The sequence below is a fragment of the Leucoraja erinacea genome, chromosome 3, assembly GCF_028641065.1.
Source record: "Leucoraja erinacea ecotype New England chromosome 3, Leri_hhj_1, whole genome shotgun sequence".
Lineage (NCBI taxonomy): Eukaryota > Metazoa > Chordata > Chondrichthyes > Rajiformes > Rajidae > Leucoraja > Leucoraja erinaceus.
In genome coordinates this window covers 1,038,807-1,066,630 of record NC_073379.1, presented here as the reverse complement: position 1 = coordinate 1,066,630, position 27,824 = coordinate 1,038,807, and the positions used below count along the sequence as shown (strand labels likewise).

Sequence of the window (27,824 nt, the reverse complement as noted above, 5' to 3'; positions counted from 1 at the left end):
TTTTCTGCTTTCTATCTCAGTATAGTGTTTAATTATTTACAGAAATATCTTTGCAGCTAGTTTATTTTCCCCAGGCTGGTGTTTCTTTGAGTATGATGGATATGAACTGTGCATTAGCAAATAGCAACCAAATACACATGTATATTCAACGTGTAAATATAAACCACTTCTGGATGAATAAATGAATTACATATAAGGAAACAAACAGAGACAAATGTGGATTACATATAAGCAAATATGAATTATGCACATACCTGCACTAACCACAAACATGGTCCATTTAAAACAGTATACTCATTAACGTAAAATCATTAACCAAATATGCATGGAAGAAAATATATTTGTTCATTACTCACCTAAATAAATTTCAATTATTGCACTGTAGTATTTTAAGAGAGTATGTATGCATTCTCTATGTGTAGTCGATTTCCATCTGCACTGTTTCACTACAGTCTTTACCCATTTTAAATGGGTTTAAATATAATCAGTCATGAATTTAAAAGATTACAGTAACCAATACAATAAAATAGAACCTTGTTCAGATGAATCCACTCAAAAATGTTTCATTCCTCACTCAATCAACACCAGGGCTAGACATTTCTGGCTATTTGAATTATTAATTCAAGATCACTTTATTTCCACAGCTTGACAAGTGACAGGAAGCAGAGAGTGATGGTGGGTGCTGTTGAAGTTAAAGTGTCCTTGAATTCGAATGCTTCTCTGGATTTTCTTCCCCTTCATTTTCCTCTGCGCTTATGTCTCCCCCTAGACCCATCCCTTTTCTGGTTTTACACTATTTTCTGACCTGGGGGCATGGGGGCGCAGCGGTAGATTTGTTGCCTTACGGCGCTTGCAGCATCGGAGACCCGGGTTCGATCTCGACTACTGGTGCTGTCTGCACGGAGTATTTACCATCTCCCCGTGACTGCTTGGGTTTTCTCAGAGATCTTCACTTTCCTCCCACACTCCAAGGACGTTCAGGTTTGTAGGTTAGTGGGCTTGGGATTGTATACTTGGTATAAGTGTAAATTGTCCCTAGGGTGTGTAGGCTTGTGTTAGTGTGCGGTGATCGCTGGTCGGTGCTGACTCGATGGGCCGAAGGGCCTGTTTCCACACTGTATCTCTAAACTAAACCTTTAGCCGCCCAATCCTGGAGAATTCAGCTTTATTTTGCATTGAGCTCTTAGCATCAAAAAATTAAAAATGTGGCATAATATCAAATTCTTTATTTCATTTCATTTCGTCCCTCAGACATCTTCCCTCTCAGAATCTATTCAGCACAAACTACTCGTATTTAACGAATGGTCCCATTTTTTCACTCTTTGCATTGACTTAACTTTACAGCATTTTACTCTCTATGAGCTAAAGCCATCATTGCCATCCAATCTGCAGACACAAGAGGCACAATGTAGGTTAGTTTAGTTTAGAGTTAAAGAACATAAAATGGCCGAACAGTCCACCGAGTCCACGACAACCATCCATTCACATTAATCAGGGCTGCCAACATTGGGTGAGAGTTGAGAGTGAGAAATTGTGGGGGGTGGGTTGGGAGGTGGGTTTTCCCCCTCCCACGGTAGGGAGCTTTTGCATTTTTCAGCTTGAAATTGTGCAATCTGGTGCATACTGTGGCAAGTCTGTTAACTTGCATTTGAATGCAACATTTATGCTTTAAATTGGATTAAGGTAAGGCTAAATTACATTCCTAATTACATTCCACAATAGAGCCAGGCTCTGATCAACAGGTGCAGCACATGAATGACTATATTCATGTATGGAAATCAGATTATATTCATGCTGTTATGCATATATATAGAGAAAAACTCAGATAAACAAAGAAAAAGTCGGACTTCATCACTGTTCTGCACAAATAAATGAATCAACCTTGTTCAAGAAGGAATGCAGGTGCTGGAGAATCAAAAGTAGACAAAATTGCTGGAGAAACTCAGCGGGTGCGACAGCATCTATGGAGCGAAGGAAATAGGGAAACCCTTCTTCTAAGAAACCCTTCTTCAGACGGTTTCAACCTTACCCTTTGAATATAGAAACAAGACGAAAATAATGCCACATATTCAATCATATACGGTTCAATGAAATTAAGATATATATGTAAAAATACATATGGAAACAGGCCCTTCCGCCCACAAAGTCCACACCGGCCAGCAATCTATCATACCAATTCCATCCATCACGCCAGGGACAATTTACAGAAGCCAATTAACCTACAAACCTGCGCTTCTTTCGGATGTGGGAGAAGCCGGAATATCCAGAGAAAACCCATGTGGCGGTAAGGCAGCAACTCTACCGCTGCGCCACCGTGCCACACCATTAAATTATTTTTTCTGTAATATATTTATTATGGTGCCACGTGAATAAAGATGAACACATGATTCTGATTTCTGCCCTTAGTTGGATAACACACATGTCCAGTCATTGTGTTTTATGGCTGGTTTTCAACCTCTTCAGGCTGAAGGTCTCGACTCGAATCATCACCCATTCTTTCTCTCCAGAGATGCTGCCTGTCCTGCTGAGTTTTTCTAGTTGTTAGTGTCTATCTTCAGTTTAAAACAGCATCTGCAATTCTTTCCTATCCTATTCTCATTATATAATTTTGTGATCAGCGTGAGAGCATGAGAATTTTGTGAAATGCGTGAGTCTCACTCTCAATGCATGAGTTGGCAGCCCTGCTAATAATGCAAACATTTTATGCAAGTTCCAATTGTTTGGACAAAAATCACTTATTACTGCTTTATAACAGTAAAGTTACTTTAAGACCATTTCAGAAATTATGGCAGTCAACAAAAAATCAACTAACAAATTAAAGCAAACTAAAAATAAATAACATGTTCCCTTTCCTGACTCTACCTCATAAGTACTTTAACGCTGTTAACAGAGCAAAGGGATATTAATCTTAAGAATCAAAATGGGGAAGTGGGGGCAATTTTGCTTAAATGGTCATTCAAAGCCCATTCAGATCTGTATAGAGTCAGAGTTATACAACATGTACGTGGCTTGCCCAATTTGTCCATAATGATCAAGTTGGCATTCTGCGTGCCCAGGGACTGGCTGCCATTCCCAGATCAGCTCGCGTCCCAGGGACTGGCTGCAGTTCTCAGGTCGGCTCGCCTGCCCCGACCCCGCGAAAACGATTGAAAAACAAAGCGTTGTTTTTCGGGTTAGGGGCCGGATTCAGCCCGTGTGCCGTAGGTTGCCGAACCCTGTCCTAGATGTTTGGCCTCATTGTAATCCCCCCCATATTTTACAACCAATTCACCTGGTTAGTTCTGTCTCCGGCTGCTTCATGTTGTCGGCAGCTGCACATCCAACCAAGAAAGAAGAGAAGAGACGCGACGCCACTCACAGCCGTCAACTGACGCGCTTCCCCTGACCGCACAGATCGCTGTCATGGCGCAGAGACAAACTGTGCAGCAAAGATCGTACGTATAGCTCCGCTATAGGATCCTTGATGTGCAGGGACTGAAGACAGCGTGAGAATTCTGTCTTCAGCGTGAGGGCGTGAGAATTGGCTGAAATGAGTGAGTCTCACGCTCAAAGCGTGAGAGTTGGCAGCCCTGCATTAATTCTATGTCATCCCACTTTCTCATCCATCTCCTGCTGACTCAGGGCAATTTACAGAGGCCAATTAACCTCCAAACCCGCACGCCTTTGGGAATGTGGGAGGAAACCAGAGCACTGGGAGGAAACCCACTGGGTCAGAGGGAGAACGTGCAAACACCGGACTGACAGCACTTGTAGTCAGGATTGAATGAATGAATACGTTTATTGGCCAAGTATTCCCATACAAGGGATTTGCTTTGGTGCTCCGCCCGCAAGTGACAACATGACATACAGTGACAGTTAGGAATGACACATAAAACATTAATAATATAAAACAACCCGGGTCTCTGGTGCTGTAACGCAGCACCTCAATCAGTCTGTAGAAGGGTCCCGATCTGAAAAGGTTTTGGGCCATTCCCTCCAGGGTTGGTGCCTGATCTGCTGAGTTCTTCCAGCTCTTCATGTTCTGTAACTGCGTTAGTCCAAGTTTTGTGCACCTGAAGAAGGATCTTGACCCGAAACATTGTCTGTCCATTTCCCTCCACAGATGCTACCTGGCCTGCTGAGTTCTTCCAGTATGTTTTGTTTTTCGCTCGAGATTCCAGCATCTAGTCTGATGTCTCTTTGTGTGCATCTATTTGTGGGAACCAGGGCCGGCCTTAGGAGGTGCGGGGCCCAATTGGGAACAATTTTTATGAGCCCCAGGTTCCCAGCCAAGGTCTGTAGAATCATAGAAATATAATTAAAGTCTATTTTAGACTTTATATCTCTCTCCCCCCTCTCCCCCCTCCTCCCACTCTCCCCCTCTCTCCCCCCCCTCCCCCCCCCCCCTCCCTCTCTCCCCCCCCCCCCCCCTCCCTCTCTCTCTCTTTCTCTGCCCCACTATCTCTACCCCTCTTAAAAATAGCGGAGTCAGGGGATATGTGGAGAAGGCAGGAACAGGGTACTGATTGAGGATGATCAGCCATGATCACATTGAATGGCGGTGCTGGCGGAAAGGGCTGAATGGCCTACTCCTGCACCTATTGTCTATTGTCTCTCTCTCTCTGCCCCTGTCTCTCTGCCCTCTCTCTCCCCCCTGCCCCTATGCTCTCTCCCCACCCCCCCCCCCCCCCTCCCTCTCTAGACACGCTCGCCGGCGAGGTGGGGGCTATGCGTCAAGGAGCAAATGAACAATATTAATATAATATCAAGTCCTTCTCTAGACGCGCCGGCGAGGTGGGGGCTATGCGTCAGTGGATAGGGTCGGGGACGGGTGTAAAAGGAGCCAATGAATAATATTAATATAATATCAAGTGGGATGGTTTGTGTATGTATGTGTGTGTGTGTGGGGGGGTGGTTAGTGTATGTGTGGGGTGGTTAGTTTGTGTGTGGATGGTTAGTGTGTGTGTGTGTGTGTGGGTGGGGGTGGTTGTGTGTGTGTGTGTGAGGGGGGGTGTGGTTAGTGCGTGTGTGGGGGGGGGCCACATATTGAGGGGATGGGACCCAACGGGTCCCCCTTGGTCTAGTTTTATTATAAAATTGCATACGAGTAACAAACAAAATGTGTAGATCACCTCTGAAAAGTACATAGTTACAATACGACTTGTCTTAGTGACTGTGAAATGATTTATTAAAAATATGAATTGATTTTTTTTCAGAAAAAAAAATCAGAATGTACGTGCATTGTTGGAAACAAATTATCTTTTTTGGATTTCTATTAACATTCATGAATTATAAATGTCATATTATTATTGCCTTTTATTATGATATTATTATTATTTCTTGCTTTTTCTCTGAAAAATATTTTAGAATTTTGTCTAACTCCTGCTAATTTCAGCTTCAATGGACATAATTGGCAAACTGTTCAAACATTCTTGCTGAATTGATGATCTCACGTAAGTTTTGATCAGTTTCAGCTTGGAAAAACTCCTTTCTCCAGATACCAGTCACTGGGATTGTCAAGAAAATCAGAAGAGCAGTAAATAAGTTTGGAAATGCGGTAGAGCTGTTGTTGCAAGCAAGGAATTCAAGCATTTTCATGGGGTTTTGAATCTCTGGTGGCAGAATTGGCTTTAGTGCCTCCATTTCCTCACAAAGCATGTATCCATCTATATCAGCCAGTTTTGTGGTTTTAACTTGATCTTTTTCCTGTTCCAGTTTATTTATTCATTTATTTTAAATAATATTCGTACTGTCTGTAAATATGACTGAATAAAGCAGAAAACATATAACACCTGCCTATCACTTCTTACGAAAAGCCGTAACGGAAGGAATGCTTAATAAAATTAATTTATCTTCATTGCAACACATCATGATATACGATCATCTTTCACCTGATGATTTATGAACATTTTGTACTGCTCTTTACAGTAATCTGAAAATCTGTGACTTCATATATCAGACATCTTGGTTACTAAAACGTACATCATTTATGGGTCACTGACAAAATTAATCAGCTAGTAGTAAGATTCAGTCAGCTGTGTTTACACTCGATGGAAGGGAAACTCACACCATGAGATGGAAACAAACGTAGATCTGACGACCTCTAGAAACTTTGGTCAGTCACAATGCCAAGGAAAATAGTTCTTAACAATGCGGAGTAAACTCGAGGAATGTGTTGTTGTGTACTTGACGAGCCGAGAGTAGGTTACTCTAGCACGGGGCTAGCACGGGGCCCCCTTAGGCGCGGGGCCCAATTGGGAGCAATTGGTCCAATTGGCTTAAGGCCGGACACATTGGACAGTCCTACTCAGGACTCTCTGCTGTTTTGATGGCTGCAATGTTGCTAACATGTTCTTTCATCGAATTTAAACGTTTCATCATATTTTGTGCTAATTTTCCCCCTGCCTTGATTGGCAGTCACCGAGGTACGTTGTTGAGTAGAGTGACAGCCGCCGGGAAGAAGCTGTTCCTCGACCTGCTGGTTCGGCAACGGAGAGACCTGTAGCGCTTCCCGGATGGTAGGAGGGTAAACAGTCCATGGTTGGGGTGAGAGCAGTCCTTGGCGATGCTGAGCGCCCTCCGCAGACAACGCTTGCTTTGGACAGACTCAATGGAGGGGAGCGAGGAACCGGTGATGCGTTTGGCAATTTTCACCACCCTCTGCAATGCCTTCCGGTCGGAGACAGAACAGTTGCCATACCATACTGTGATACAGTTGGTAAGGATGCTCTCGATGGTGCAGCGGTAGAAGTTCACCAGGATCTGAGGAGACAGATGGACCTTCTTCAGTCTCCGCAGGAAGAAGAGACGCTGGTGAGCCTTCTTGATCAGAGTTAAGAAGGGTCTTAACCCGAAATATCACCTATTCCTTCTCTCCAGAGATGTTGCCTGTCCTGCTGAGTTACCCCAGCATTTTGTATTTATCTACACTATATTCTGTACTGTTTCGTTCCTCTTTTGCACTATCCAATGTGCTGATGGATAGTAAGATTTGACTGGATAGCATGCAAAACAAAGCTTATTGTTGTATTTCAGTACACCTAACAATAATAAACCAATACCAATTTTGTTTTTATTTCAGTTTTCACAAATGACCTAAACTTGGGTGCATGGGGCAACCTCAGAGTTTGCTGATAACACAAACCGTTTTCTTGAGGTCTTGAGTGTGGGAGGAAACCGGAGCACCCGGAGAAAACCCACAGGGTCACGGGGAGTTCCCATCATCTGGGAGATTGTTTGTGTCTTCCTTAGTGAAGACAGATCCGAAGTACCTATTCAACTCTTCTGCCATTTCCTTGTTGCCCATAATAATTTCACCCATGTCTGCCTTCAAGGGACCCACATTTGCTACTCTTTTTCCCTTAACATATCGAAAGAAGCTTTTACTGTCCTTCTTTATATTTCTGGCCAGCTTCCCCTCGTACTTCATCTTTTCAGCCTGTGTTGCCCGTTTTGTTTCCTTCTGTTGTCCTATGAAAGTTTCCTAATCCTCTGGCTTCCGGCTACTCTTTGCTGTGTTATACATCTTTTCTTTTAGTTTTATTCTATCCCTAACTTCTCTTGTCAGCCACGGTTGCCTCCTACTCCCCTTAGAATCTTTCTTCCTTTTTGGAATGAAATGATCCTGTGTCTTCCGGATTATGCCCAGAAATTCCTGCCATTGCTGTTCCACCGTCATGACCCATAGTCAGAATCGAACCCAGGTCTCTGGCGCTGTGAGGCAGCAACTCTATCGCTGCGCCACTGCACGCTATGTTTAAAGTGTAAAGAGCTTTTGATTTTAATGAAAAGCCTGATTCAAGCACATTTATTTTCTTGAAGGCCAGGACGATTATTTCCTTGCAGCAGTTCTTGCTGCAGCATCCTCAAATTATTATTTATACATTTAATTAAATCACACTATAAAAAACTCTTGTGCTGACTTCTTTTGGCTTAATCTATTTATACGCCTAGTTTGCATGCTTCTTTATTTGCCTACAAAAAGCATCTGAGGAGTAAAAACAATCCTCATTTGAAACAAGAAAGTGTTGCTGACAATAATGAATGTGAATGTTTGGTCATTTTGCCTGGAGCAATGCAAGTCAATGCTCACAGAATCATTATTTATATAAATAAAAACACCATTACTTATTGCCTTAGGTCAATGTTTAATTCGCTGGGCAGAGAGAAAAAGAAAATCGCAAGGATTCAATGCTGACATTTCAAAGAATGCAGGAATAACAAAGTTAATGTCACCTCTCCAAAACGCAGCAGGTTTGACAGAATTAACTCTTCCCCACATTTCATCCTTAAATGATTGCACGAGATGACGAATGAAACAAAGATCAATAATAAGGGTCACTTTACAAATGGAACCCACAGTGAGACGTGTAGGAATACAGCCCGCTCCGCTGACATCAGTCTGAAGAAGGGTCTCGACCCTAAACTTCACCCATTTGTTCTCTCCAGAGATGCTGCCGTCCTGCTGAGATACTCCAGCATTTTGTGTCTGCTCACAGTGAGATGTTTAGTAGCCATTTGCTGATAATCACTGATCTTCGAGGGTTCACACAGCCTGTTCACCTACATTGTCCTTTACATAAAGGGTCACTCCCTCTCTCCCTGCGTGCAGCTGAATCTGAAAATAGCGTGCCAATTCTCTGACCAAAGTGACCCGACGCCGGAGTTCCAGCTTTCCGGCAAGAGAGCCTGAAAACATCGGACTGGCTGCGGAGGCCACAATAGGCCCGACTATGGGTGAACAGGGGATGGGACTGGACCATGCTGCCTTCCCCTACAGTGGGAACCATTGTGGGGGATGTTTTTATGTTGTTAAATTCTTTAATGTTGTGTCTTATCTTTATTTGTGTGTTGCATTGGCAAGTCAAATTTCACTATACCAATTGGTGTATGTGAAAATAAATGTCCTTTGTATCCTTACCTTACCAATTATCAATTCAGATGCACTCATTTGTTAGGAAATAAAGTCAGGAGAATCAACTATTGGTTGGCAAGATGGCGCAGCGGTAGAGTTGCTGCCTTACAGCATTTGCAGTGCTGGAAGCCCGGGTTCGATCCCAACTACGGGTGCTGTCGGTACGGAGTTTGTACGTTCTCTCCGTGACTGCATGCGTTTTCTCCGAGATCAGTTTCCCTCCACACTCGTGTAGGTTTGTTGGTTAATTGGCTTAGTATAAATGTTAAATTGTCCCTAGTGTGTTTAGTTTAGAGATACAGAGCGGAAACAGGCCCTTCAGCCCACAGCGTCTGAACTGACCAACGATCACCCCGTACAGTAACACTATCCTACACACTAGGGACAATTTACAATCTTTACTGAAGCCAATTAACCTACCAACCTATTTGTCTTTGGAGTGAGGAAGGAAACCGGAGCACCCGGGGTAACCAAGGCGGTCACAGGGAGAACGTACAAACTCCGGACAGGCAGCATCCATAGTCAGGATCGAACCTGGGTCTCTGGAGCTGTAAGGCAGCAACTCTACCTCTGGCATTGTGTCAACTGGAGTGGAATTGGTCATCACTGGGTGGTGGCAACTCTGGAGGATAGTGTGTCAGGCGGGCGGGTTGCTTGATCCTGGATGCCGATGAGCTTGAGTTGTGGGTGCTTACACAGGCCCAAGGAAATAATCCCATTGCACCCCTAGTCTGCGCTCTACACAGGATGAGTCTCAACGATGAGATGAAGCATCAGTTCCTACAATACTCCGCCTCTGACGTGCCCATAAAATCTATGAGGCTTGAATTGTTGCAACTCTGGTCCAGTGCAACAGCCCAACTTGGGAAAGGCAGAGGGAATCTAAAGAGGACTTCAAAGTAATGCAGCGATTCTTAAAGATTCTTACACCAATTTCATTCTTTTCTTAAACGTTATTTTTGAGATTACATGGAATTCGATCTTTAGCTGTTTCACACATGCCAAAAAAATTCACCTGTTCATCTACATAGATTTCCTTTCCATTAAACGGGGGATATTCTTTCGTACACCTCATACTTAAAACGGATCCCGTTCTCTTCTTGAATGTCTGCAGGAACGTCAGGGAACCTGGTGAAAGGCACAAGGCATCTTAACTTGATTTGGTGAAGTTATTAACATTTTATAACATTTTAAATGCATCACACAAACCAACGTTGCTCCCATTGACTCCATTTATACCTCACGCTGCCTCGGCAAGGCCAGCGGCATAATCAAGGACAAGTCGCACCCTGGCCACTCCCTCTTCCTCCCCCATCGCTGAACGGCCAAAAGGTACAGAAGCGTGACAGATCCAGATTCAGGGAGAGTTTCTTCCCAGCTGTTATCAGGTAACTGAACCATCCTAGCAACAAGTATAGAGCAGTCCTGAACTACAATCTATCTCATTGGAGACCCTCATGGACCTGTCCCACTTAGGCAACTTTTTAGGAGACTGCAGGAGACTCTGCGGTGGCCACATGGTCACCACTTGTTCGCGGGTGGTTGCCGAGGAGTCACCTTCATGGTCGTGAGGAGTTCCCGCATTCTGGGAACTAGTCGCAGCCTCATTACGGTCGCCGTAAAATTTTCAACATGGATGAAGCCGCCATGGAGAGTAGCGAGAATTCTTGTGCCGTAGGTGGGTCGCCAGGAGGTCCTAGCGGGCTGCCAGGAGGTTGAAGATTCTCGTAGGTTGTATTTCATTGGCTCATTGGGAAAAAAACGTAAGCAGTAGGTTTCAGAACCATGGATAATGCCCCTGTCCCACTTAGGAAACCTGAACGGAAACCTCTGGAGACTTTGCGCCCCACCCAAGGTTTCCGTGCGGTTCCTGGAGGTTGCAGGTGGTTGCCGGAGGTTGCAGGTAGTGGAAGCAGGTAGGGAGACTGACAAAAACCTCCGGGAACCGCACGGAAACCTTGGGTGGGGCGCAAAGTCTCCACGTATTTCCGTTCTGGTTTCCTAAGTGGGACAGGGGCATTACCGACCCATATTGTTAATGTTCGCCGAGCTTCACAGCCGTGTATCTCTGGCTTCTTAAAAGTTGTCTCCACTCCTTCTCTCTCCTCTCCCCCCTTTTTAAAGGACTTACCGTCCCACTTATTACAGCGCCAACCTTCCCGTTCATCACGGTATATGTCTGTATCACCTTGGCTTTGGACCGTGTGAATTTCATTCAAGTCTGTATGTCACCTTGGCTTTGGACCGGTGTGACCTTTTGCATTCAAGACAATATTAAATTCCCCCCCAAGTGCAGCTTGCCCTGTCCCCTGCCTTGTATATCGGCATGCAGCGTCACACACACTAACTATTACGGAATTACCCCCCCATAACCACCCTATCTACTGACGCATGGAGGGTCCGGGGAGGGGGGGGGGGGGGGGGGGGGGGGGGGAGGGGGGGGGGGGAGGGGGGGAGGAGGGGGGGGGGGGGGGGGGGAGGGAGAGGGGGGGGGGGGGGGGGGGAGGGGGGGGGGGGGGAGGGTGCCTTTTTTTACTTCAACCCAAACAACTATTTGCAGGCAGTGCTTTTTTCCTCAAACTAACCATATTTTCATTTTCAAACCACATTATGGGTACTCACAGCTGTGGAGACATTTGTTCATTGTCATTCAGAGCTCTGATTGAGGCACACCACTGGCAGAGACTGATTGAGGCACACCACTTGCAGAGACTGATTGAGGCACACCACTTCCTGGTTTATAGTCCCTCCCCCTCCCTCCAGCAGGGGCAGCAGAGAGAATGGGGAATTTTGTCAAAACATTAATATCTCTGTCATTTTTCATCGCCGGGAAAAATCCTCGGCACACATGCGGCGGAGGGGGGCTCTGAGCGAGGTGGCCAAAAATAACGGCCGTAGGTGGCGGCGTTCTCTCGGAAATCGCAGCACAGATGGCCAAAACCGGTCAAGAACAGACTTTTAGTAATATATAGATATATTTTAATTAATGTCAAACAATTAATGCTCTCGACAACCAATTGCAGTAAAGTATTAAAAGGGAAGAAAGTAAAAGTCTTCAATGGCATACTCATTATTTTCCCTCAGTTCACTGGCAAAACTTCAGTTTATGTCATGTGATAGTAGTAGAATTAGGCCATTCGGCCCATTAAGCCTACTCCGCCATTCAATCATGGCTGATCATCTCTTCCTCCTAATCCCATTCTCCAGCCTTCTCCCCATAACCCCTGACACTTGTACTAATCAAGAATCTATCTATCGCAGCCTTTAAAAAAATCCACCCTTGGTCTCCACAGGCAAATAATTCCACAGGTTCACCACCCTCTGACTAAAGAAATTTCTCCTCATCTCCTTCCTAAAAGAACGTCCTTTAATTCTGAGGCTATGACCTCCAGTCCTAGACTCTCCCACCAGTGGAAAGACCCTCTTCACATCCACTCTATCCAAGCCTTTGGAGTTCCATAAGCGCCCTCCAAAAGGAAAGAGGCCACGAAGAAGTTCCCAGATCCTACCTACCTACTGGTTGCCTGCATCGACCCACTCATGGCTTTAATGGGAATACTGTGCCACATCAATCTCCATAGAGACTCCCTGCATTACCATACAAGCCCCAGTCTCTCCCACCTCCAACACAAATTGTCTTTCCAGAAATCCATTTTACTGATCAAGTATTGTGTACAGTTTTGGTCTCCTAATCTGAGGAAAGACATTCTTGCCATAGAGCGAGTACAGAGAAGGTTCACCAGACTGATTCCTGGGATGGCAGGACTTTCATATGAAGAAAGACTGGATAGACTCGGCTTGTACTCGCTAGAGTTTAGAAGATTGAGGGGGGATCTTATAGAAACATACAAAATTCTTTAGGGGTTGGACAGGCTAGATGCAGGAAGATTATTCCCGATGTAGGGGAAATCCAGAACAAGGGGTCATAGTTTAAGGATAAGGGAGAAATCTTTTAGGACCGAGATGAGAAAAAAAAATGTCACACAGAGTGGTGAATCTATGGAATTCTCTGCCACAGAAAGTAGTTGAGGCCAGTTCATTGGCTATATTTAAGAGGGAGTTAGATGTGGACCTTGTGGCTAAAGGGATCAGGGGGTATGGTGAGAAGGCAGGTACAGGATACTGTTGGATGATCAGCCATGATCGTATTGAATGGCGGTGCAGGCTCGAAGGGCCGAATGGCCTACTCCTGCACCTATTTTCTATGTTTCTAAGTAATTTTTTTCTTCCCATGATTTCAAAAACCGAGTTCTTGAGCAACAAGTGTGTAGGAAGGAACTGCAGATGCTGGTGTACACCGAAGATAGACACAAAATGCTGTAGTAACTCAGCGGGTCGGGCAGCATCTCCAGAGAAAAAGAATAGGTATCGTTTCGGGTCAGATTGAAGTAGGTTTCCGACCCGAAATGTCACCTATTATTTTTCTCCAGAGATGCTGCCTGACTCGCTGAGTTACTCCAGCACTTTGTGTCTATCCTTCGAGCAACAAATATGGTTACATGTGTCCACGGTAAGTGATCGATGCTGGCACTGAATTCTCCATTGCTACACTTTGTTAAACAGGATAGACCTTTACAATTTGGAAGCTACCACGTGGAGAAACACTTACACTATCCTCTTATGATTTCTGCAGCAGCTTTCAATTAAACTCGGAATTAAATTCCATAAGTCCACAATCAAAAATTGGTCAAGATGAATCTAGAAGCAATTATGATCCTGGGGACAATAATAATTTTTTGGAACGAGACTATCACATGTAGGAATCTTTCTCTGATTGAAATTTCATGAAGAGGTTTTCCCTTTGGACTGAGTATCGCAACTGAATTACTTACTCAGGAAGCAGTTTGAACTTGTTCAAGTTTATCTCGGGTATGAAGGTATCACTGTCAAAGTCTTGAAGAATACGAGTCACAAATAAACGATGTGAAGCCGGGCTTTCCAAGGCCTCCTGGAAAAAAAATGTTAATACGAGCATAGTTGGGAGTTTTCATAAGATCATAAGTGTAATGATGTGACCCGAACACACGTTAAGATACAAAACATATTTATTAAATCACTGGCTGGCGTAGGCGAGCTCTTGATAGTATAAAGCACGTACTAGGCGGAGCTACTACTAACAAACACTATAATTAGCTAGTATGCAATAGCCAATCTACAATGTGCTAGGATACAATGTCATTCAGCCCATCAAGTCTACTCCGCCATTCAATCATTGGCTAATTTTAATGCCTTTTGCCCTTCTTTAATTGTAGACTTCCATGTCTTATCTGTTGAAGGTCCCAAGCATTCCATTCTTAGATGCAGAACCAAGAAACATAGAAAATAGGTGCAGGAGGAGGCCATTCGGCCCTTCGAGCCAGCACCACCATTCATTGTGATCATGGCTGATCGTCCCCTATCAATAACCCTTGCCTGCATTCTCCCCATATCCCTTGACTCCACTAGCCCCTAGAGCTCCATCTAACTCTCTCTTAAATCCATCCAGTGATTTGGCCTCCACTGCCCTCCATAAATTCACAACTCTGGGTGAAAAGTTTTTTCTCACCTCAGTCTTAAATGACCTCCCCTTTATTCTAAGACTGTGGCCCCTGATTCTGGACTCGCCCAACATTGGGAACATTTTTCCTGCATCTAGCTTGTCCAGTCATTTTATAATTTTATATATTTCTATAATATACCCCCTCATCCTTCTACACTGCAGTGAATACAAGCCTAGTCTTTTCAATCTTTCCTCATATGACAGTCCTGCCATCCCAGGGATCAATCTCGTATGGTAATGTCCGCAGAAGACAAATGGGAATTTGTATTCATTGGTATCTTGACCTATTACATCCACATGGCGATTACATTGCTAATTCAACAGGTTATGGGAGATTCCGAACAACTGACAAACTATGTGTAGGAAGGAACTGCAGATGCTGGTTTAAATCGAAGGTAGACACAAAATGCTGGAGTAACTCAGCGGGAAAGGCAGCATCTCTGGAGAGAAGGATTGGGTGAGATTTCGGGTCGAGACCCTTCTTCAGAACCCAGGGATCAAATGTTTTTTATTTAAACACTGTGATTGTACCTGCTTCAACTACCAATTCTCACAGTTTAAGAATAAGGGAAGGCCATTTAGGGCTAAGATGAGGAAAAATGTTTTCACCCAGTGAGTAGTGAATCTGGAATTATTTGCCACAGAAGAGTTAGATGTAGCTTTTGAGGCTAGCAGACTCAAGGGATATGGGTAGAAAGCAGGAACGGGGTACTGATTTTACTTCGGAGTCACGTGAGTGACTACGTGAAGAGCCCGCTCAGCACGCATGCACGGCATTGCGTTCAGCAGTGCAACAGCGGCCACAGCGGGAATCAGGAGCTCCCGCTGCAGTTTAAAAGACGGACCGTCACGTAAGTTACTCTGAGGTCGGCTCTTCGTTGGCAAGGAGAGCCTTCTGCTTTGTTTTCACAGGCATGAACAAAAAGTGGCTCTTGAAGAAACCTGTCCCCCGCTCGACTCCAACGGAGGAGCGTTCCATCTGTGGGGGGCAGCAGGCGGTAGGACCGCTTACCCGGCGCTCCGCCATCCCCGACACCGGGCCGAGCCCAGTCCTGCTAGCGCCTGAGCAGCGGGCTGGTTGTAAAGCCACCAGGAACAGCATCCGGCCGGTGGTTTCCGATTCGTCGGACGGGGACGTCTCTCCACCCGTTCGGAGCAGAGACAGCCGCTTGAGCCGCATGGAGCGGCTCCTGGACAAGATACTCCAGCGAGACTCGCTGCGTGAGGGCCAGTCTCGCAGGGGGAGTTCAGGCACTCCCTCCACAGTGCCTTGTGCACTGGCCATCGCTTCCTCCTCACCCGAGGGCAGCTTTGGTGACCAGGACTGGGAAGGTCAGGAAGAGGGGATGCTGGCTGAAGAAGTCGGGAGTATGCAAGGGGTGCAGGACCAGGAAGAGCTGCTGAGTGTGGTGGACCGCTACGTGGCAGCCCCACGTGCAGGAAGGCCATTAGAGCCTAAACTAGCGGCCAGCATCAACCACCTCTCCAACAGGCCCCTACAGGAGCAAGTGTTTAATGAGGTCTTAGAATTGTACACAGCTCCAGAAAATTGTGGGACAAATCGGGACAAATATTCGGAACCAGGAGCTGAAACTGCAGCGGATCCTCAGGCTCCTGACGTCAGCTCGTTTGCTCGTTCTGTGGACAATACGGAGATGACCACAAACCAACAAGACACTCTCGCACTGTTGTACAAACATGCAGTTCGAGATAAATAACCTCCGTAAAGAAATTATAAGACCTGTCCTAAATCCAAAATTCGCGGGGTTGTGCAAAACCCCAGCCAGTGAGCCAGACACACTGCTCTTTGGCAAAGACCTCACGAAAAAAGTAAAGGATATGGAAGAGGCCTCTAAAAAACTTTTGGTCTCATGAGGGCAGGCCCCGGGACGAGCAAACCCAAAACAACAATACCCAAGCAGCAGCACCCCATCGCGTCCACCAGTTGACGTCTACCCTATGGGACTGGTGAAAGCTCGGGGTCCGCATATCACCACCTGAAGTCTTTTTTAGACCAAAGCCCAGAGCGGACCCCATGGAAAATGCGCCACCCCCAAACATCACCGCCACGTCAGACAACGAACAAGACTCGCTGGTCTGGGAAGAGACAGAAGAAACACCCATAACCATGGAGGTAGGTGGGTCTGGTTCCTACCAGCATATAGAAAGTAGGGGCACAATACTAACAGGGGGGAGATTACACCTGTTTAAGGAAGCATGGGAGTCTAACACGAGTGACAAGTATATACTCAATAGCATTAGTGGATACAAAATACAATTTATACTAGAAAAATTGCCACCAGTTCAACATTCACCCCAGAGGGTCTTTTCCCTCTCAGTTAAAGAGAAACGAGAGGGACAAGCTGAACTGGTGAGACTAATCACTAAGGGTATCATGGGAAAAAACAAAACATGAACCCTTGGAATTTGTGTCAAATATATTCACTAAAACTAAAAAAGATGGTGGGTGTCGCATCATCATTGACTTAACTTCACTAAATATGTTTTGTTAAGTATGTACATTTCAAAATGGAAACGTTTGTTACTGCCAAACAACTGATTTCCAAAGGATACTTCATGGCAAGCATTGGGATCACGGAGACATGGCTCCAGGGTGACCAAGGCTGGGAGCTGAACATCCAGGGATATTCAATATTCAGGAGGGATAGACAGAAAGGAAAAGGAGGTGGGGTAGCGTTACTGATTAGAGAGGGGATTAATGCAATGGAAAGGAAGGACATTAGTTTGGAGGATGTGGAATCGGTATGGGTAGAGCTGCAAAACACTAAGGGGCAGAAAACGGTGGTGGGTGTTGTGTACAGGCCACCTAACAGTAGTAGTGAAGTTGGAGATGGTATCAAACAGGAAATTAGAAATGCGTGTGACAAAGGCAAAACAGTTATAATGGGTGACTTCAATCTACATATAGATTGGGTGAATCAAATTGGCAGGGGTGCTGAGGAAGAGGATTTCTTGGAATGTATGCGGGATAGTTATCTAAATCAACATGTAGAGGAACCAACGAGAGAGCAGGCTATTTTAGACTGGGTATTGAGTAATGAGGAAGGGTTAGATAGCAATCTTGTTGTACGTGCCCCCTTGGGCAAGAGTGACCATAATATGGTTGAGTTCTTCATTAGGATGGAGAGTGACATTGTTAATTCAGAAACAATGGTTCTGAACTTAAAGAAAGGTAACTTTGAGGGCATGAGACGTGAATTGGCCAAGATTGACTGGCAATTAATTCTAAAAGGGTTGACGGTGGATATGCAATGGAAGACATTTAAAGGCTGCATGGATGAACTACAAAAATTGTTCATACCAGTTTGGCAAAAGAATAAATCAGGGAAGGTAGTACATCCGTGGATAACAAGGGAAATCAGGGATAGTATCAAAGCGAAGGATGATGCGTACAAATTAGCCAGAAAAAGCAGCATACCGGAGGACTGGGAGAAATTCAAAGACCAGCAGAGGAGGACAAAGGGCTTAATTAGGAAGGGAAAATAGATTATGAAAGAAAACTGGCAGGGAACATAAAAACTGACTGCAAAAGTTTTTATAGATATGTGAAAAGAGATTAGTTAAAACAAATGTAGGTCCCTTGCAGTCAGAAACAGGTGAGGTGATCATGGGGAACAAGGATATGGCGGACCAATTGAATAACTACTTTGGTTCCGTCTTCACTAAGGAAGACATAAATAATTTGCCGGAACTAGCAGGGGACCGCGGGTCAAAGGAGTTGGAGGAATTGAGTGAAATCCAGGTTAGCCGGGAAGTGGTGTTGGGTAAATTGAATGGATTAAAGGCCGATAAATCCCCAGGGCCAGATAGGCTGCATCCCAGAGTACTTAAGGAAGTAGCTCCAGAAATAGTGGACGCATTAGTAATAATCTTTCAAAACTCTTTAGATTCTGGAGTAGTTCCTGAAGATTGGCGGGTAGCAAACGTAACCCCACTTTTTAAGAAGGGAGGGAGAGAGAAAATGGGGAATTACAGACCAGTTAGTCTAACATCGGCAGTGGGGAAACTGCTAGAGTCAGTTATTAAAGATGGGATAGCAGCACATTTGGAAAGTGGTGAAATCATTGGACAAAGTCAGCATGGATTTACGAAAGGTAAATCATGTCTGACGAATCTTATAGAATTTTTCGAGGATGTAACTGGTAGCGTGGATAGGGGAGAACCAGTGGATATGGTGTATCTGGACTTCAAGAAGGCTTTCAACAAGGTCCCACATAAGAGATTAGTATACAAACTTAAAGCACAAGGCATTGGGGGTTCAGTATTGATGTGGATAGAGAACTGGCTGGCAAACAGGAAGCAAAGAGTAGGAGTAAACGGGTCCTTTTCACAATGGCAGGCAGTGACTAGTGGGGTACCGCAAGGCTCAGTGCTGGGACCCCCACCTATTTACAATATATATTAATCATCTGGATGAGGGAATTGAAGGCAATATCTCCAAGTTTGCGGATGACACTAAGCTGGGGGGCAGTGTTAGCTGTGAGGAGGATGCTAGGAGACTGCAAGGTGACTTGGATAGGCTGGGTGAGTGGGCAAATGTTTGGCAGATGCAGTATAATGTGGATAAATGTGAGGTTATCCATTTTGGTGGCAAAAACGGGAAAGCAGACTATTATCTAAATGGTGGCCGATTGGGAAAGGGGGAGATGCAGCGAGACCTAGGTGTCATGGTACAACAGTCATTGAAGGTAGGCATGCAGGTGCAGCAGGCAGTAAAGAAAGCGAATGGTATGTTAGCTTTCATTGCAAAAGGATTTGAGTACAGGAGCAGGGAGGTACTACTGCAGTTGTACAGGGTCTTGGTGAGACCACACCTGGAGTATTGTGTACAGTTTTGGACTCCAAATCTGAGAAAGGACAGTATTGCCATAGAGGGAGTGCAGAGACGGTTCACCAGACTGATTCCTGGGATGTCAGGACTGTCTTATGAAGAAAGACTGGATAGACTTGGTTTATACTCTCTAGAATTTAGAAGATTGAGAGGGGATCTTAGAGAAACTTACAAAATTCTTAAGGGGTTGGACAGGCTAGATGCAGGAAGATTGTTCCCGATGTTAGGGAAGTCCAGGACAAGGGGTCACAGCTTAAGGATAAGGGGGAAATCCTTTAAAACCGAGATGAGAAGAACTTTTTTCACACAGAGAGTGGTGAATCTCTGGAACTCTCTGCCACAGAGGGTAGTTGAGGCCAGTTCATTGGCTATATTTAAGAGGGAGTTAGATGTGGCCCTTGTGGCTAAGGGGATCAGAGGGTGTGGAGAGAAGGCAGGTACGGGATACTGAGTTGGATGATCAGCCATGATCATATTGAATGGCGGTGCAGGCTCGAAGGGCCAAATGGCCTACTCCTGCACCTAATTTCTATGTTTCTATGTTTGACCTCAAAGATGCTTACTATTCAGTACCCATTCACAAGGATCATCGCAGATACCTGAAATTTACCTGGATGGGGCAAATGGCAGTTTACAGCATTACCCAATGGGTTAACTTCAGCCCCAAGATTATTCACCAAGATACTAAAACCAGCCCTGGCAATATTAAGAAGACAAAAACATATGGTCATGGCATATCTTGATGATATCTTAATAGTAGGCAAGACCATGGAATTGGCATATCAGCTGTGTCAGCTACCAAACAGTTGTTCGAAACCTTGGGATTTGTCTTACATCCAGATAAATCTAAGTTGAAGCCATCCACAACCATGGACTACTTTGGCTTCACAATTAACTCAGCCCACATGTCTGTAACTTTGCCAAAAGACAAAACAACTGAATTGGCATAATCATGCAACAATTTAATGTCAACGAGCGACCAACTATTCGACAAGTAGCAAGAGTAATTGGGGAAATGGTAGCAGCATTTCCGGCTACACAATTTGGACCTTTGCACTATCAAAACTTACAAAGAGCAAAGGTACAGGCACTAAAACGACATGCAGATCATTATGATCGTATCATGAAATTACGCACTGAAGCAATATCAGAACTACAGTGGTGGGCAGAAAACGTTTGGCATAGTTTCAGCCCTATCATCATCATTAACCCTACTTTAGTTATCCAAACAGATGCCAGTGCTCAAGGCTGGGGAGCGACTAACTCCATATCCAGCACAGGTGGTAGATGGACTAACCAAGAGTCATCATTACTACTTACACTGGGCATTAACTATCTAGAGATGTTGGGTGCCTTTTATGGTTTAAAAGCATATGCATCCAATATGCATCACTTGCATGTACGGTTACAAATAGACAATACTACGGTGGTGGCCTACATTAACCATATGAGCGGCATAAAATCGATATCATGTAACAAATTGGTCAACACAATTTGGCAATGGTGTGTCAAAAGACATATTTGGCTATCAGCAACTTACCTGCCAGGTAAGCTAAATACAGTGGCAGACACCAGGTCACGCAAATTTAATGACAACACCGAATGGATGTTAAATCCCAAAGTGTTTGCAAAGATTATTAAGCAATATGGCACGCCAGATCTCGACTTATTTGCATCAAGGCTAAATTACCAGGTACCTACGTATGTCACTTGGGAACCAGACCCTGAGGCAGCAGCGGTAGATGCGTTCGCGCTGGATTGGGGAAATTTCTTCTTCTATGCATGTCCTCCCTTCTGCCTCATCAGCCGTGTACTATGCAAAATACAAATGGACTCTGCTTCAGGTATTTTGATAGTACCCGACTGGCCTGTACAGCCATGGTTCCCATTACTCCACGACATCCCTCCGAACATCCACAAGAAAACAGTACTTGTCCAGCATCAAAAAGTGGGAGAAGTACTGCTTGGATACAGGGACCATCTACTCAACCGCTACAGTTACCAACGTACTGGAATTCCTGGCGAACCTTCACCACGATGAAGGACTCAGCTACAGTGCCATCAACACAGCTAGAAGTGCCCTGTCTGTCTATTTAAAACAAGCTCCAGGACAACAGGCCATGGGGTCCCACCTGCTGGTGGTCAAACTAATTAAGGGTATTTACAACTCTAACCCCCCTAGACCAAGGTACACCCATATATGGGATGTCAGTGTGGTCCTGACATACCTCAGGGGATGGCCACCAGCCAGATCCCTCAACCTGGAACAATCTACGCTCAAAACACTCATGTTGATGGCACTTGTAGCTGCACAGAGGGTCCAGTCACTACATCTATTGCAACTGGACAAAATAGTCACAGCTCCAGGCCAGATCTCTTTCATTATCCAGGGACTGATCAAACAGAGCAGACCAGGAACACCTAATCCAGCCGTGGAATTCCGGGCTTACCCGCAGAACCACGGTTATGTGCCATGACCCACCTACTGTCCTACATAGACACAACCAAAAATATTCGAGGGAGTGAAAAAGCCTTATGGGTCAGTCATAAAAAACCTTATGGTCGGGTGATGAGCCAAACCATTTCGAGATGGCTCAAGCAGGCGCTAAAAGCTGCTGGGATAAGCACTAACATGTACAAATCTCACTCCACCAGGGCAGCATCAACATCGACGGCCAAAAGAATGGACGTGCCTATAGACCACATCCTGGCTACAGCAGGATGGTCGGGGGAAAGAACGTTCAGAACTTTTTATAATAAGGCATTGGCAAAACCTGCTTTATTTGCAGAAAAAATTTTACAGACTGCAAATATTTAAGTTAAGCCCAGGGGAGCAATTTCTTTGTTGTTATTGTTAAAAAATATCATTGTTTTTCTACAAACAGATTCATTGGTTGATTACGATAACACACTTCCTCCCTCAAGGACTTCGGCAGTGAGTGAAGTAACAACTGTTACACGGTTTGAAATCACAGACCTTTAAAATCTTCACGTAGTCACTCACATGACTCCGAAGTAAAATAGTAAGATTAAACGAGAACTTACCAGTTTGAAGTTTAATCTCTATTTTATGAGGAGTTACGATGAGGGATTACGTGTCCCCCGCTCCCACCCTCAATAATATGGGTCAAACTGATAGCTGATGTCTACTTTTCTTTACTATGTTTATTTCAATAACTGTGTCTATCTGTGATTCCACACCGCTGCTTTAAAGTATGCCGCGCATGCGTGCTGAGCGGGCTCTTCATGTAATCCCTCATCGTAACTCCTCATAAAATACAGATCAAACTTCAAACTGGTAAGTTCTCGTTTAATCTTACTATTTTGGGTGATCAGCCATGAACATATTGGCTCGAAGGGTCGAATGGCCTACTTGTTCACTTATTTTCCATGTTTCCTCCAATTAGCATTTGGCTTCACTCTTGACAGAAGAGGAGGCCCAGAACAGAAAGGTCAGTATGGGGAGGGTAAGGGGAGTTAAAGTGTTTGGCACCAGAGACATCACAGAGACTGAAAGTTCTCTCCATCAACTAGAAATGTATTGCAGCAACATTGTGAGCTTGCTTTTTCACTGGCTTTGAAAGGACACAGCATTTCTTTCCCTCTGAACACCCACACAGAATGCCCTTGAAAGGGGATGAGGTGACATCTTTAATATTAATGTCCTTGGAGCCAGTTGCTTTCTGACGCATAATTCATTTTTTTCTGGCGTTTACAAATTTCAGAAAAGGGTGACCTTTACTGTGGCTTTCCTCTCCTTGCTTTCTATTCCAATGGTTCACAAATTCACATTTATGCAGCTTTCAAACAAGTTGTGTTCAGTTCCCAGACACTTCCGAGTTGTCAGGTCAACTTATTTAAAAAAAAATCTTACTTAAGGAAAAAATGTGTTATACATTCCCAGTATAAAGGGCCTGTCCCACTTGCCGATTTTTTCGGCGACTGCCGGCGTCATAACAATGTCGCCAAAAGATTTTGAACATTTCAAAATCCAGCGGCGACTAAAAAAAGCTGCGACACTTAAAACAACACCACGCGTCATACATCATCATGCTGCGTCACGCCGCAAATTTTTCGGTGACCCTGATACGTCAGTCAATTACGCTGGCAGTCGCCGAAAAAAAATCGCCATGTGGGACAGGCCCTTAAAACGTTTTTTTTGGGGCAAGTCATTTTTTCCCCCTCAAGTTTGACACTATTGCTAATTGATGCCCCCCCCCCACCCCCACCCCACCCTTAGGCAATCCATGACATTGAGCATCTCTACGCTGTTGGGAGAATGAGACCTGCTGCAGAGCGCAATGTTGAAACATAGAAAAATAGCAAATAGGTGCAGGAGTAGGACATTCGGCCCTTCGAGCCTGCACCGCCATTCAATATGATCATGGCTGATCATCCAGCTCAGTATCCTGTACCTGCCTTCTCTCCATACCCCCTGATCCCTTTAGCCACAAGGGCCACATCTAACTCCCTCTTAAATATAGCCAATTAACTGGACTCAACTACCTCCTGTGGCAGAGAATTCCACAGATTCACTACTCTCCGTGTGAAAATTTTTTTTCGCATCTCGGTCCTAAAATACTTCCCTCTTATCCTTAAACTGTTACCTTGTTCTGGACTTCCCCAACATCGGGAATAATCTTCCTGCATCTAGCCTGTCCAACCGCTTAAGAATTTTGTACGTTTCTATAAGAACCCCCGTCAATCTTCTAAATTCTAGCGAGTACAAGCCGAGTCTATCCAGTCTTTCTTCATATGAAAGTCCTGCCATCCCAGGAATCAGTCTGGTGAACCTTCTCTGTACACCCTCTATGGCAAGAATGTCTTTCCTCAGATTAGGAGACCAAAACTGTACGCAATACTCCAGGTGTGGTCTCACCAAGACCCTGTACAACTGCAGTAGAACCTCCCTGCTTGAGTTCTCATCTACAAGACAATTATCCCAGGCAGGCACGCTGTAGATAGAATATTTCAAGTGAGGAAATTATGCAGGGACCAAGGCTTGTTATGAAGGGTTTAACCAAAAAAAACCAGGAAGACGGATAATTAGGATGTGGTTAGGAGGGAGAGATAGATAGATCAGCCGTAATTGAATGGCGGCGTAGCCTTGATGGGCTGAATGGCCTAATTCTACTCCTATCACATGATAATGATACAAAACAACAGGTTTATGTGCAGGCTTTAATAGCCTCAAAATATTTCATCACTTTCACAGCTAACATAGAAACATAGAAATTAGGTGCAGGAGTAGGCCATTCGGCCCTTCGAGCCTGCACCGCCATTCAATATGATCATGGCTGATCATCCAACTCAGTATCCCGTACCTGCCTTCTCTCCATACCCCCTGATCCCCTTAGCCACAAGGGCCACATCTAACTCCCTCTTAAATATAGCCAATGAACTGGCCTCAACTACCCTCTGTGGCAGAGAGTTCCAGAGATTCACCACTCTCTGCGTGAAAAAAGTTCTTCTCATCTCGGTTTTAAAGGATTTCCCCTTTATCCTTAAGCTGTGACCACTAGTCCTGGACTTCCCTAACATCGGGAACAATCTTCCTGCATCTAGCCTGTCCAACCCCTTAAGAATTTTGTAAGTTTCTATAAGATCCCCTCTCAATCTTCTAAATTCTAGAGAGTATAAACCAAGTCTATCCAGTCTTTCTTCATAAGACAGTCCTGACATCCCAGGAATCAGTCTTGTGAACCGTCTCTGCACTCCCTCAATGGCAATAATGTCCTTCCTCAGATTTGGAGACCAAAACTGTACGCAATACTCCAGGTGTGGTCTCACCAAGACCCTGTACAACTGCAGTAGAACCTCTCTGCTCCTATACTCAAATCCTTTTGCAATGAAAGCTAACATACCATTCGCTTTCTTTACTGCCTGCTGCACCTGCATGCCTACCTTCAATGACTGGTGTACCATGACACCCAGGTCTCGCTGCATCTCCCCCTTTCCCAATCGGCCACCATTTAGATAATATTTTGCCAAACTGGGATGAACAATTTTTGTAGTTCATCCATGCAGTCTTTAAATGTCTTCCATTGCATATCCACCGTCAACCCTTTTAGAATTAATTGCCAGTCAATCTTGGCCAATTCACGTCTCATACCCTCAAAGTTACCTTTCTTTAAGTTCAGAACCATTGTTTCTGAATTAACAATGTCACTCTCCATCCTAATGAAGAACTCAACCATATTATGGTCACTCTTGCCCAAGGGGGCACGTACAACAAGATTGCTAACTAACCCTTCCTCATTACTCAATACCCAGTCTAAAATAGCCTGCTCTCTCGTTGGTTCCTCTACATGTTGATTTAGATAACTATCTCGCATACATTCCAAGAAATCCTCTTCCTCAGCACCCCTGCCAATTTGATTCACCCAATCTATATGTAGATTGAAGTCACCCATTATAACCGTTTTGCCTTTGTCGCACGCATTTCTAATTTCCTGTTTGATACCATCTCCAACTTCACTACTACTGTTAGGTGGCCTGTACACAACACCCACCAGCGTTTTCTGCCCCTTAGTGTTGTGCAGCTCTACCCATACCGATTCCACATCCTCCAAACTAATGTCCTTCCTTTCCATTGCATTAATCCCCTCTCTAATCAGTAACGCTACCCCACCTCCTTTTCCTTTCTGTCTATCCCTCCTGAATATTGAATATCCCTGGATGTTCAGCTCCCAGCCTTGGTCACCCTGGAGCCATGTCTCCGTGATCCCAACTATATCATAGTCATTAATAGCTATCTGCACATTCAACTCATCCACCTTATTACGAATGCTCCTTGCATTGAGACACAAAGCCTTCAGGCTTGTTTTTACAACACTCTTACCCCTTACACAATTATGTTGAAAAGTGGCCCTTTTTGATTTTTGCCCTGGTTTTGTCTGCCTGCCACTTTTACTTTTCACCTTGCTACCTATTTCTTCTACCCTCATTTTACACCCTTCGGTCTCTACGCTCACACATTTAAGAAACCCTTTCCCTTTAACTCCATCCTCCACTGTCCCATTCAACACCCCACCCCCCTTATTCAGTTTAAAGCCACCCGTGTAGCAGTGGCAAACCTGCCTGCCAGAATGCTGGTCCCACACCTGTTAAGATGCAATCCGTCCCTTTTGTACAGTTCCCCCTTACCCCAAAACAGATCCCAGTGATCTAAGAATCTAAATCCCTGCCCCGTGCACCAGATCCTCAGCCACACGTTCAGGTCCCGTATCTCCCTGTTCCTGCTCTCGCCAGCACGGGGAACTGGAAGCAAACCGGAGATAACAACCCTGGAGGTCCTGCTTTTCAACATTTTTCCGAGCTCTCTAAAGTCACGTTGCAGAATATTCATCCCCTTCTTTCCGACATCGTTTGTGCCGACATGCACTACCACTTCCGGATGTTCACCTTCGCCCTTGAGGATTTTCTGCACTCTGTCCGTGACATCCTGGATCCTGGCACCGGGAAGGCAGCACACCATCCTCGCATCCCGTCTGTTGCCGCAGAAACCCCTGTCCGTACCTCTCACGATGGAGTCTCCCACTACAATGGCCTTGCCTGCCTTAGGCCTTTTTGGTTTTGGCTCAACAGCCCTATTCGCATCACAGGCCAGTCCACCGCTCACGTCTTCTGTCCCAACAGCTTCTAAGCGGATGAACCTGTTTACAAGAGGTACATCACCCGGGGACATTGGCATTCCATGCTTCCCTCCCTTTCTCACTGTCTCCCACCTTCTCTCTTCCAGTACCTTAGGTGTAACAATCGTACTGTAGGACTTGTCGAGGAACGACTCCGTTTCTCGTACGAACCGGAGGTCATCCACTTGCTTCTCCAGTTCCCCAACACGGCCCTTCAGGAGCTCTACCTGGATGCATTTTTCGCATTTGTAGCAGCCAGAGGCACCAGCGGTGTCCTTGACCTCCCACATACTGCAAGCATCGCACTGAATCAGCTTGCCTGACATCTCCTTCTTTCGTCTCCCTCTCAAGCGTATTGCGTGGTCTCCTCTCCTCAGCCTCCTCTCCGAAGACTCTCGAGCCAAAGACTCACACTTTTCTCACAGGGCACTCTCGAGCCAAAGACTCACACTTTTCTCACAGGGCACTCTCGAGCCAAAGACTCACACTTTTCTCACAGGGCACTTCCCTCACTAGGCCGCTCACTCACTGCCGCTCGCAAAGAGCTGTCCTGCTTAAATTGACTGATAAATTGCCTGATTTACCAATTTACACAGCCAATTCCTCAGTTTTCAACTGTTTTCACCCCTCTCCTCACACTTGGGCTAGAGCCAATCAGTGGTATCTCTTGCTAATCTGTTGCTGCTGTTGTTCCTCCCAAATCTACAGCAGTACTGAACAAAGACGGTGCGTCCTTGGCCTTTTAACTGTTTTCAACTGTTTTCACCCCTCTCCTCACACTTGGGCTAGAGCCAATCAGTGGTATCTCTTGCTAATCTGTTGCTGCTGTTGTTTCTCCCAAATCTACAGCAGTACTAACGATGGACATATTAACGTTGAACCATTCTATAAATGTGTAGGAAATAG

The 27,824-nt window shown here is 45.0% G+C and overlaps 1 protein-coding gene across 2 annotated transcripts in view; it reads right to left on the bottom strand.

The window, feature by feature from the left end:
- Positions 1-3,761: 3,761 nt before the first annotated feature.
- The window catches only part of dhfr (dihydrofolate reductase), a 49,996-nt gene continuing 25,933 nt past the window's right edge, over positions 3,762-27,824 (bottom strand). The window contains exons 5-7 of one of the 2 annotated variants that reach the window (XM_055631145.1): positions 13,726-13,841; positions 9,909-10,021; positions 3,762-4,275 (exon numbers count right to left, since the gene is read on the bottom strand). In XM_055631145.1, coding sequence (XP_055487120.1) covers positions 9,937-10,021; positions 13,726-13,841 — 201 coding nt within the window. In that variant the 3' untranslated portion in view covers positions 3,762-4,275; positions 9,909-9,936. Of the gene's footprint in view, positions 4,276-8,106; positions 10,022-13,725; positions 13,842-27,824 lie in introns of those variants that run through there. The other variant, XM_055631138.1, reaches the window with a different exon arrangement.